Source organism: Myiozetetes cayanensis, unplaced genomic scaffold (assembly GCF_022539395.1).
Source record: "Myiozetetes cayanensis isolate MyiCay16 unplaced genomic scaffold, myiCay2020 scf6-25, whole genome shotgun sequence".
In the NCBI taxonomy this organism is placed as follows: Eukaryota; Metazoa; Chordata; class Aves; order Passeriformes; family Tyrannidae; genus Myiozetetes; species Myiozetetes cayanensis.
Genome location: NW_026087853.1, coordinates 54,291,752 through 54,303,122, shown reverse-complemented (window position 1 = coordinate 54,303,122; position 11,371 = coordinate 54,291,752). Strand labels below are relative to the sequence as shown.

Here is an 11,371-nt window from a genome sequence, read left to right as displayed (position 1 = left end):
GCTCTTGCTCGCTGGGAGGACCGCGCGGAGCAGACGAGAGGCGCGGCTGGAGGACCGCGGCGCGCGCCGGTGCGGGGTGGGGCGCGCGCAGGGCCCCTCAGGAAAGCCGCGGAATTCTCGGGGATCCCGGCTCGATCCCGGCCCATGTCCCGCGGGGAAGGCGGTGCGGACTCTTCCCTGCTCTTCCCCCGTGCTGGGGGGCTCCAAAACCTGTATCCCACCCTGATCCCACCCATATCCCGGGGGATCTTGCCCCCCATCCCAAAACGGGGCCCCTGTTTTTTGGGGGATGGCCCCATCCTTTTCCTCCCCATCCCAAAAGGGGATCACTGTTTGGGCGTTGTCCCATCCTCGTCTCCCCCATCCCAAAAAAGGGGATCCCTCTTTGGGGAGGTCCCTTTTTTGGGGAGGGGTCCCATCCCAATCCCCCATCCCAATCCCCCATCCCAAAAGGAGGTCCGTATATGAGGGTGGTCTCCTTCTCATCCCCCATCCCAAAAAAGGGGATCCCTGCCTGGGGATGGTCGCTGTTTGGGGGGGGGGTGTGTTTCCATCCTGATCCCCATTCCCAAAAATGGGATCCCTTTTTGACAGGGGGTCTCCATTTGGGAAAAACCCAACCCCCCATTCCCACCAGACTCCACGTCCCGCCCCATTCCCTTCCCACTGTCCCTGTGCCAGGACCTCCCCCATGTCCAGCCTGGACCTTGCCCTCTTTCTCAACAGATTCCAGCCCTGCATCCAAGCGCTGCGCAGGATCCTCTGCTCCCATGGAGGTGAGGCCGGGACAGGGGGACACCAATCCTCCTTTTTCCCCTACTTACCGTGCTTTGTTCCCCCAGACTCCCAAAAAGCTGGTGAACTCCGTGTCCGGCTGTGCCGACGATGCCCTGGCTGGGTTGGTGTCCTGCAATCCCGGGCTCCGGCTCCTGCAGGGCCACCGGGTGATCCTGCGGGATGACCTTGTGGCTGTGCGTGGCCGCGTGGCCCTGCTGTCCGGAGGGGGCTCCGGCCACGAGCCAGCCCACGCAGGTGAGACCCCACAATTCCCACTTCCCGGAGCCCCCCTGACACGGAGACAGTGCCGAGCTCCCAATCCCACTCCGCAGGATACGTTGGGAAGGGAATGCTGACCGGAGTGGTGGCCGGAGCCGTGTTCACATCCCCATCCGTGGGCAGTGTCCTGGCGGCCATCCGGGTTCTCACACAGGCCGGAGCAGGTCAGAAATACACCAGGATGCAGCTCTGGGATTCCTGCCTGGGAATCCCTGTGCTCTCATTCACTTTCACCCCGCATCATTCCTGTTCTCTCCATGTCATTCCCGTTCTGTCTATGTTGTTCCTGTTGTCTCCGGGTCATTCCCGTTCTTCCCATGTCATTCCCACAGCTGGGATCCTCTTGATCGTGAAGAACTACACTGGGGACCGGCTGAATTTTGGGATGGCCCTGGAGCGGGCGCGCTCCGAAGGGGCCGACGTGCGGATGGTGGTGGTGGGAGACGACTGTGCCTTCGCCACACCGGGAAAAGCCGGGAGACGCGGGATCTGCGGAACTGTCCTCATCCATAAAGTCCTGCCTGGGCTCCCGTATAGGCATTTTGGGAATTTTGGGAATTTTCAGGGTCACTCATCTGACATTGTCCTTGGCAGGTGGCGGGAGCACTGGCAGAGGCGGGAGCGGGTTTGGATGAGATCGTGGAGAAGGTGACGGCGGCTTCCAAAGCCATGGGTGCGTTGTGGGATCCTTTATCCCATGGAAATGCTGTCTTGTGTCACTCCGACCCATCCCTCCCAGTAAATCAGCACCATTCCCCCTATCTCTCCTGGAAAATCAGCCCCCATTTTCCCTATTCCCTCCTGGAAAATTAGCCCCATTCTCTCCTGGAAAACCAGCCCCATTCCCTCCATTCCTTCTAGAAAATCATCCCCATCCCCTCCTGGAAAGTCAGCCCCATTGTCACCATCTTTCCTGGAAAATCAGCTTCCCCCCAGCTCCTTTCCCAAGTCCCTGCAGGTTTGGGGAACATTTTGCACATTCCATCCCGTGCAGGTACCCTGGGTCTCAGCCTGTCTCCCTGCAGCATCCCGGGATCCAAGCCCTCATTCCGGCTGGCTGAGGATGAGATGGAGCTGGGGCTGGGTGAGGAGGGGCTCCCTGGATCCCATTCTGGATCCCTCCCAGATCCCTGAGGGGGCTGAGATTCCCTGTTTCCCGTGGGAAGTGTGGGATGTGACTTGGCCCCGTGTCCATAGGGATCCACGGAGAGGCCGGAGTGCGCAGGATGAAGGTGAGGGGGGATCTGGCTATAGGGATATCCGGGGGATCCCTATTCCCAGATCCCCCCCGCATTCCCACATCCCACTCCACTCTTCCCACCTGCTGCATCCCCTCCAGGTGCTGCCGGCGGATGAGGCCGTGGAGACGATGCTGAAGCACATGACGGATCCATCCAATGCTTCCCACATATCCCTGACCCCTGGTGAGCTCCCCTGGATCCCCCCTGCCCCCCAAATCCCTGATCCCGGTCTCATCCCACCCGTCATCCCTCAGGATGCTCCGTGGTGCTTATGGTGAACAATCTGGGTGGATTATCCTGCCTGGAGCTGGGAATCGTGGCTGGAGCTGCCGTGAGCAGACTGGGTGAGTGTGGAGTTTCTTGGGATCCTCCTATTCCCTGGCTCTGGAGCTTCTGGAATGACCTCCCTTGGCTCCTGGATCCCGCAGAGAGCCGAGGGATCCGCATTGCCCGGGCCTTGGTGGGATGCTTCATGACAGCCCTGGAAATGGCCGGAGTCTCCCTCACTCTCATGGTGGTGGACGGGGAGCTGCTGCGCCTGATTGGTGAGTTCCCGGTGGGAATGTGGCCTGGGATGGGCACACAGGGGTCAGCAGGTGCTGGGTGACGGGACATGAAGTGCCTGGGAGCAGAATTCCTGGCTGCTGGACATGCCTGGAAAGGGGACACAGCTGGGTGACAGACACAAGGTCAGTGGGATGTCTGGGAGTGGAATTCCTGGCTGCTGGATGCACCTGGAATGGGGACACAGGGGTTTCCAGGTTCTGTGGGATGGACACAAGATGCCTGGGAGTGGAATTCCTGGCTGCTGGATCTGCCAGCAAGGATCCAGCAGGATCCTCTTTTCCAGACGCCAAGACCATGGCCATGGCTTGGCCCAACATTCCCGCGGGACCGGCGACCACCCGGAGAGAGGAGATTCTAGCGCCAATGGATGTTCCAGGGAAGCCAATGGACGAGACCGGCACAGGTTGGGAGCTGAAATCCCTTGTCACCCCTCCCATGCCTGGCTTTTCCTCAGGAATGTCTTGTTCCGCAGGGCCTAGAGCAGCACAGGTGGAGCAGGTCCTGGAGCGGGTGTGCAGCACTTTGCTGGATATCCAGGATAAGCTCAACCAGCTGGATCGGGCAGCAGGAGATGGGGATTGCGGTCACACGCACGCCCGGGCGGCCCATGGTGGGTGTGGGAATATCCAGGGAGAGGGTGTCCTCGCCGGCACTGCCCAGGAGTGGGGAGTTCACCGGGATGTCCCTTCTTGGGTTTGGGAACTCTGAGGTGCCCCTTCCTAGGGAACAGCGTCCCCATTGCCTTTGGAATGCCTCTGTATCCAGTGGCAGCTTCCCCATGGAACTGGGGGGTGTCTCTGCTTGTCCCAGGAGTGGGGACTTCCTTTCTTGGATCCCTGAAGTGCCCTACCCTAGGGAACAGAGTTTCCACAGGGAACTGTATCCCTGGCACTGCTTCCAGAGGCAGCTGCCCTATGGAATTGGGAGTGTTCCTGCTTATCCCAGGAGTGGGGTTTCCCTGGGACATCCATCTGTGGGATTTGGGACCCCCAAGGTGCCCTTTCCACACCCTGGGAGCCACAGGCCTGGAATGTCTCTACATCCAGTGGCAGCTTCCTCATGGCATTCCTGCTTGTCCCCACAAGGGACAGGGATCCCCATGGGAGCCCAGGACTACTCCCTATCCCGCTCTTCCCTCCATTCCTGCAGCTATCCGTGAATGGATGCGCTCCTGTCCGCCTCCGGCCGCCCCATCCCAGCTCCTCTCCTGCCTGGCTGACCTGCTGCTGGAAAAGATGGGAGGCTCCTCCGGAGTGGTGAGTGGGAATAGGAATGTGGGGGGATACCTGGAAGCGTTCCCAGGGTGGGGGTGACTGTATTCCCAAAGCTCTACGGGCTCTTCCTGACGGCGGCCGCCCGGAGCCTGCGCAACCGGAGCGATCCCGCGGCGTGGGCTGATGCCGTGGATTCTGGGATCGACGCCATGCAAAGGTCAGTGCCAGGGGCTGTGGGATCCCAGTCCCCCCAGGAATCCCAGTCCTAATTTCTCTGCATCCAACATAGGTATGGAGGAGCCGCACCAGGAGACCGGACGATGGTGAGTTCCAGAATCCCGTGGGATACCCAGGAGCCAAGGGGAAATTCCAGGGGGTGCCAGGGGGTTCTAGCCTGGCCTCAGCACTGGCTCCCAGCCCCGTTCCTGTTTTTCCCAGCTGGATTCGCTGTGTGCAGCCGCAAAGGCTCTGCATTCCCTGCGCATTCCCGGGGCTGACCCGCTCCAGGTGCTGGAGGCCGCGGTGCAGGTATGGAGAGCCCGGAGCTGGGATGGTGGGAGAACAGAATGGGAATCCTGGCCGTTATCCCAGAAAACATCCTGGTTTTCCCTGGCAGAGCGCCGAGGTGGCGGCAGAGGCCACCAAGGACATGGAGGCCGGGGCAGGAAGAGCCAGTTACATCCGCTCATCCCGGCTGGAGCATCCTGATCCCGGGGCTGTGGCCGTGGCTGCCGTGCTGGGGGCCGTGCTGGGGGGGCTGCGGGACCCCCTGGCCACCCCCCATTAGTGTTTCCCAAAAACCCTCCCTGTCTCCCTATAGCTACAGGGATGTGGATCCCAATAAACCTTAGGAGACCAGTCCCCCAGTAACCCTTTTTGTCCCCTCACACTGACAAGGATGTGGATCCCAAAAAACCTCTGTGTCCTCCACTAAATCTTTTTGTCCCTTCTCGGTCATAGGGATGTGTATCCCAAAAAACCTCTGCGTGTCCCCTCATAGTGACGAGGACGTGTATCCCAATAAACCTTTGGAGCCTTGTCTCCCAGTAAACCCTCTGTGTCCCCCACCAGCAACAGGGATGTGGATCCCAAAAAACCCGTGTCCCCCATGTGTTGACAGGGAACATGTATCCCAAAACATCTTTGGAGATGTGTCTCCCAATAACCTTCCGTGTCCCCCATAGTAACAGGGATGTGTATCCCAAAAAACCTCTGTGGCCCCCAAAAGCCCCCTGTGTCCCCCCCACGGGACAGGGACATGTCCCTCAGTAGCCCCCTGTGTCCCTCCACTGCTCCAGGCCGGGAAGGGGGACAGGAAGAGGGATCGTGTGACAGTGGGGGAGGAAGGAAACCCCACTCTGGGGTGCGGAGGGGGAAGCACAGGGCTCACATGGCTCTGGCCACGGGGGCCGGAGGGATCCTGGGAAAGGAGAAGCTGGGAAGGGGCACAGCGTGATCCCAAATCCCGTGGGGTGACCCCGGGGATCTATCCCACGTTCCCAGGGAGCAGAGGAGCCCTTGGAAGGCACAGCTTCGCTTGGCCAGGACCTGCTCCCGAGATCCCACTGCTTCCACCAATCCCACCCTGGCTCCACTTATCCCCCTGGAGTTGAGTGCAGGATTCCTGCAGAAGCTGCTGTTTTATTCCATGGCCCTGAGTGGCTCCATCCCTGTCCTGCTGAGCCAGATCCCCTGGGGTGGGAGTGACACATGGGAATAACACGGATGTTCCTCTTTGTCCTGACAAGGCTCTGGCAGCTCCAGAATGGCACCGGGAAGGGCTGGGGTTTGGCACAGCTGGTTATCCAGGCAGGATCTGGCACCTGGAGGCACGAAGATGCAGGATACACCCTGGGAGCGCTGGGAAATCCTTGGGATGGCAAGGGTGCAGGAAACACCTCAGGAGTGCTGAGAGATCCTTTGGGATCAGCGCTCGGCAGAGAGCAGGGGCTGTGGGAAGACAGGGATCAGCCTGGATCCTTCCCCACCCCAGGGGCTACGCTCCCAAATTCTGCTTCCCAAACCCACCCGGTGTGTTCCCGGTACCTGGCGGGAATCCAGGGAGTTGGAATCCGGGCGCTTCCAACTGGGCCTGGCCAGGGCAGCCACCACCAGCACCCCAAAAAGCAGGATCAGGATTCCCAAAGTGTTGGCAAACACGGCCTCGGCGGGAAGGAGCTTGTACTGCGTGGTCCCGTTTTTCCTGGGGGGAAGAAGTGGGGCTGGGAATGTTCTGGATGTGTCCAACCTTTCCCTAATTCAGCCAAAATCCCACCCCAAACCTCCCAGTCCCTGCGAGGGGTCTCCCCAGTCCCCCCATCCTGGCACTCACAGGCTGAAGAAAAGTTTCTCATTGATTCCCGACACACAGGAAGCCACGGACAACATGAGGATGGTGGAGCCAAAGAAAACATGGATGGGCTTGTAGAGCTGCCGGAGCCAGGCGGGAGCCCAGGGAAGCAGGAACGCTCCAAATCCCGCTGCCCACTGCGGGAAAACGCAGTGAGGACAGGAAAGCTCAGGATGCTGGGGGGAGTTTGGGGGATCTGAGGATGCTCCCACCTGGCAGGAGAAGAGCAGGATGGTTCCCAGCCCCATCCAGCTGTGCAGGGAGTACATGTTGGGCGTCCCGTTGGAATTATGGAAGCGGAACACGGCTGCCAAGCCCAGCACAGTGAGGACGAATGCTCCCAAAGCCAGGCCGCCGTGCAGCAGCTTCCAGGGAAGCTTGGGGCCGTTCCAGGTGTTGGGAACGCGGTAAACCAGGGCGGCTGTGAGGGGAAAAAAGGTCAGGAAGGGGCCGTGCAGGGATTCCCAGCGCTCCCTGTGCTCACCTGCTCCGTAGAGGACCACCAATCCCGTCACCATCAGCACCGGGTGCCAGTTGAAAGTCCGGGATCCACCATCCAGGGAAAAGCCCCCTCGCCAGTGCTGGCACCAGGTGCCCACCAGGGCCACGCAGAGCAAGCCCAGGGATCCCAGGAAGGCACAGAAAGGTGGGAAGGAAATGTCCAGCATGGCCATGGAGCGCTGGTGGCACCTGGGGACGAGCGAGGAGCCAGCTCAGGGGACGAGCGAGGAGCCGGCTCAGGGTCCGGAGCCGCTCCGGGGAGGAGCCACAGAAAGGGGAACTGGGAACCCTGAGGGGGTGGGGGGGCACAGGGAACCAAGGGCGGGGGGGTGGTGGTGCCTGGACTGGGAAGGGTGACAAGGATGGAGCTGCTTCCCAGCCCAGGAAAGGTGACAGGGATGGAGCTGCTTCCCAACCAGGATTGGTGGCTGTGCCCCAGCTGCTTCCCAGGCCTGGGAAGGAGGTCAGGGATGGATGGATGGAGGGGTGGACACCCCCCAGGGAGGAGCCACAGAAAGAGGAACCAGAAACCCTGAAAGGGTGAGCAGGCCCATCTGCTCCCTGAGTTGGGAAGGAGGTCAGGCACGGATTCAAGGGGGGCAGTGGTGGCACCTGGGGACGGCTCCGACCATGCTCCCAAACCCCCCGCGGAGGAGCCACGGAAAGGGGAACTGGTGAATCTCGAGGGGGTGTTGGGGGTCCAGCTGCTCCCTGGACTGGCACGGATCCAGGGATGGAGCAGGACGTGCAGACCCGAATTCCCAGGGAATGGCAGCGAGGGGCTCTCGAAGTCATTTGTCCCCGTGTCCCTCCCCGCAGGGGGTGCTTGGCAGGAGCCTCATTTGCATGTGATTTGCATGTGACATGTTCCCCCACAAAGGGCTATTTCTGGCCCCTCCGGGGGTGGGGGAAGTCTCGGCCTCCCAAAATCAGCCTCCCCACGGGGCATTGGGGTGGAAAGGGGTGGGCACGTGGGGCCCCAAACCTGGGGACAGAGGGACTCGCGGGTCCCCAAAACCTGGGAAACGGGATCCCATGGCTCCCCAAAATCCTGGGAACACAGGCCCCGGTCCTGAAACTCCCCCAACCCCAGGCCAGGAGGCCCCTCGGCCCCTCCCAGCCCCCGGAGCCGCTCCCGGTCCCCCCCTCCCCCGGGGCCGTACCTGGGCCCCACCGCCCCCTCCTTGTCACTGGGCGTCGCCATCTTGGCGGGCGCCTGTCTGCCCGCTCATCTCTATGGTCCCCCCGCCTTCCCCAACGCGCCGCCACCGAGAGCGGCGGCCAGAGCGGCCCCGAGCGGGTGCTCCGGGCGACACTTCCGGCGTCTCTTCCGGGCCCCGCCGGCTGTTGCCATGGAGACCAAGATGGCGGCTGCGGGTCAGCGCCCGGGGCGGGGGGACATGGCGGGGACCACCCGGGACGGGACGCTCGGAACCCGACGGGGGGGGTTAGGAGCACCGAGGGGCGACCCCGCGGGCAGGGAGCCGGTGGGGGAAAGGGGGAGGCGGGTGCCCCGGAATGGTGGGGGGGAGTCTGTGGGGAAGGGGAGGGGGGTGACCCCCTTAATTCCCATATCCAGTCCTTTTCTCCTTCGTATGCAGCCCTTCCTTCCACTTCCAGTCCTTTTTTCCCATGTTCAACCCATTCCCCGCCAGTTCCACTCCCATATCCAGACGTTTTCCAGCCTCCTTTTCCCCACGTTCAATCCTTTTTCCCTCATTTCCAACCACTCTTCCTCCTTTCCATCCCTTTCCTACCGCCGTGTCCAGCTCTTCTTCTCCCCCATTTCTAACCCCTTCCCCCATTTCCAGCACTTTTTCTCCCTTTTCATCCCTTTCCCCACATTTTCATCCCCGGATCTCCCCCTCAGGGAATGAATTCCCCATCCCACCCCTCTCCTTCCAGGACATGGAGGATCCCCAATTTCCCATACTCCCTCACTCCCTTCTCCAGCCAGGATGATCCCGGGGGGGGCTGTTCCCATGGGATCCATGTCCCAGGAGTGCTGTACCTGCTCCCGTGTTCCCAAATTCCCAGCTGTATCCTCACCCCTCTCCTCTGCCCGGAGTGGGACATGCCCCGACTTGTTCCTAGAGCGTGTCCTGCCTGGCACTGCCCATGGAGCCGGGAATAACCTGCCTGGACGCTGCTCCCTGGGATTATTGCATAGCTCCCTCATCCCTGGATTTCCTCACATGGAGATTTGGGATGGATTTGAAGCGGGAGGGGGACACAGCTTGGTGGGTTTTCCTGGTTTTCCGAGATCCATTCCAGCTGCCAAACAATCCCTGTGCTCCCTCCAGGTCCTGGATTTTGGGAAAGCCCCCAGGATCCATCCCACAATCCCTAAACCCCCTCTCCAGGTCCTGGATTTCAGGAGAGCCCCTGGGATCCATCCCATGTGCCAAACAATCCCCGCTCCCCTTCTCCAGGTGTGGGATGTTGGAAGCAGCCCTGCCGAGCCCCCCCAGCGCCATGATCCGTCGGGAATGCTGGGGCTGAGTGCTCCAAGGCCTAGGAAAGGAGGATGCTCCAGCCCAGCAACTACAGTCTGGTGCTGTTCCTGCAGTTCCTGCTGCTTTCCTACGACCTGTTCGTGAATTCCTTCTCAGAGCTGCTGCGGACGGCTCCGGCCGTCCAGCTCGTCCTCTTCATGTGAGTGCCAGGAATGGGGGGGGAAGGTGGGACATTCCGGAGATCCCAAATGCCCCGATTCCCGTTTTCCCGGCAGCATCCAGGACATCGCCATCCTCTTCAACGTCATCATCGTCTTCCTCATGTTTTTCAACACCTTCGTGTTCCAGGCGGGATTGGTCAGCCTGCTCTTCCATAAGTTCAAGGGAACCATCCTGCTCTCCGCTGCCTACCTGGCGCTCAGCATCTCCTTCCATGTCTGGATCATGGTAGGGTGGGCTGGGAACGACTGGATTCTCCTGAGGGATTAGCCCAGGAGGGCTCCCCCTCGGCCCTCTCTCACCGTCTTCCCCCACAGGGACAGTTTGGTGTCCCTTTCTGTGATCCTGCTGTTGGAGTTGGGCTGGAAGGGTCCTGCCCTATACCAATCAAATCCATCGCAGCCCATTCCCAGCCTATTCCTTAAGGAATAACCTGTCAGAAGTCACTCCTTCCCCGGGAAAAGTCCAGCAGCTCCAAGTCCCCCACAGTGACCGTTTGATGTCCCCTTCCATGATCCCAGTGTCGGAATTGGGCTGAAAGGGTCCTTTCCCGTGCCAGCCCATCCCTGCCCATTCCCTAAGGGAATAACTTGTCAGAAAATGCTCTTTCCCAAGGGAAAGCTTATTCCAGCAGCTCCTCTTTTCCCAGGGATTAATCCCTACACGTGGGCCTGCCATGTGTGGCTCCTGGTTCTCTCCTGGCAGTGCTTTCCACTTTCCCAAATAAATTCCTCCCTGGTCCCTTCCCAACAGAGCAGATCCTGCACCCCTCCCATCCCCTGGACAACCCTTTTTCCAAGGGTCTGTTCCAGCTGCAGGACACAGGGGATGTTTTGGGGAGGGCTGGGAGCCATCCTGTGCCAGGGCGGCTGCTCCAGCCCTGCCCATGTTGGCTGGGAAGGGGATTTTCAGGGATTTTCAGGGATCTGTAGGTCTGAAGCCAGAATAGGGCCTGGCTCCGGGCCTAAATCCCTTGAGCTGCTTAACCTTCGGAATGGGGGGCTTCCCAAACCACTCCAGGGGTTATTCCGAGCTGCATGTGCCTCCATCCCCCTCAGAACCTTTGGGATGGGGCTCCCCCAAACTTTCTCCAGGGTTTATTCCCATCCCTCCATGCCCTTCAGAATCTCTGGAATGGGGGCTCCCCTGAACTGCTCCAGGGGTTATTCCCAGTTCTCTGTTCCCCTCAGAACCTTGGGGAAGGGGGCTCCCCAAACTGCTCCAGGGGTTGGTTATTCCCTGCTTTTCCATCCCCTCAGAACCTGCGCTGGCGCGACTCCAGACGCTTCATCTGGACTGAAGGCCTCCAGACCCTCTTTGTTTTCCAGAGGCTGGGTAAGAACTCTTGGGGTCAGGGCTGAGGGGGATCCCACATGCTTTGGGCCCAAATCCCAAGCCTTGAATCCCCCCAAATTCCCACAGCGGCCGTGCTTTACTGCTACTTCTACAAGCGGACAGCTGTGCACCTGGGAGACCCCCTCTTCTACCAGGATTCTCTGTGGCTCCGCCAGGAATTTGCCCACTTCCATGGCTGATGGATCCCTGGAATCCTCTGGAGTCACCCTGCGCTCCGTTGGGATCAGTCCTGGCTTGTCCTTCCTGCTCTTCCTCCTGGATGCTGGGAGTCAGTGGGAGGCTTGTGGGGTGTCCCTGCAGGAAAGTCCATCCTGGCAGCACAGCCTCGGTTGGGGCTGGAATATCTTTGGGAACTGTAAAGGAATAAATGGGATGTGTTTTCCAGTGGCTCCTGGGTCTTTCTCTCTCTGT

General features: G+C 60.5%; 3 protein-coding genes across 5 annotated transcripts; 2 read left to right on the top strand and 1 right to left on the bottom strand.

The window, feature by feature from the left end:
- The first annotated feature begins 61 nt into the window (after nucleotides 1–61).
- On the top strand, nucleotides 62–5,129 carry TKFC (triokinase and FMN cyclase). Of its 2 annotated transcripts, XM_050335115.1 has the most exons (18): nucleotides 68–163; nucleotides 727–776; nucleotides 843–1,032; nucleotides 1,110–1,220; nucleotides 1,389–1,570; nucleotides 1,651–1,729; nucleotides 2,051–2,140; nucleotides 2,254–2,288; nucleotides 2,396–2,480; nucleotides 2,552–2,641; nucleotides 2,726–2,842; nucleotides 3,148–3,267; nucleotides 3,337–3,474; nucleotides 4,014–4,120; nucleotides 4,192–4,295; nucleotides 4,368–4,401; nucleotides 4,517–4,606; nucleotides 4,695–5,129. In XM_050335115.1, exons 1-18 carry the CDS (start codon nucleotides 145–147, stop codon nucleotides 4,863–4,865), a joined length of 1,812 nt encoding a protein of 603 aa, XP_050191072.1. In that variant the 5' UTR covers nucleotides 68–144; the 3' UTR covers nucleotides 4,866–5,129. The 2 variants fall into 2 exon arrangements, with proteins under 2 accessions (XP_050191071.1, XP_050191072.1); XM_050335114.1 differs by having other exon boundaries at nucleotides 62–163; nucleotides 3,148–3,474.
- Nucleotides 5,130–5,348: 219 nt separating this feature from the next.
- Nucleotides 5,349–8,270, bottom strand: LOC126650383 (lysosomal membrane ascorbate-dependent ferrireductase CYB561A3). Of its 2 annotated transcripts, none has more exons than XM_050335127.1 (6): nucleotides 8,093–8,270; nucleotides 6,913–7,118; nucleotides 6,641–6,849; nucleotides 6,411–6,565; nucleotides 6,125–6,281; nucleotides 5,349–6,028 (listed from the first exon to the last, which is right to left on the bottom strand). In XM_050335127.1, exons 1-6 carry the CDS (start codon nucleotides 8,131–8,133, stop codon nucleotides 6,005–6,007), a joined length of 792 nt encoding a protein of 263 aa, XP_050191084.1. In that variant the 5' UTR covers nucleotides 8,134–8,270; the 3' UTR covers nucleotides 5,349–6,004. The 2 variants fall into 2 exon arrangements, with proteins under 2 accessions (XP_050191084.1, XP_050191085.1); XM_050335128.1 differs by lacking the exon at nucleotides 8,093–8,270 and adding an exon at nucleotides 7,542–7,576.
- TMEM138 (transmembrane protein 138) lies at nucleotides 8,225–11,347 on the top strand. Its single transcript, XM_050335132.1, has 5 exons — nucleotides 8,225–8,306; nucleotides 9,362–9,584; nucleotides 9,661–9,832; nucleotides 10,864–10,939; nucleotides 11,027–11,347. The coding sequence occupies exons 2-5, from the start codon at nucleotides 9,457–9,459 to the stop codon at nucleotides 11,137–11,139; spliced, it is 489 nt and encodes a 162-aa protein (XP_050191089.1). The 5' UTR covers nucleotides 8,225–8,306; nucleotides 9,362–9,456; the 3' UTR covers nucleotides 11,140–11,347.
- The last annotated feature ends 24 nt before the right edge of the window (nucleotides 11,348–11,371 follow it).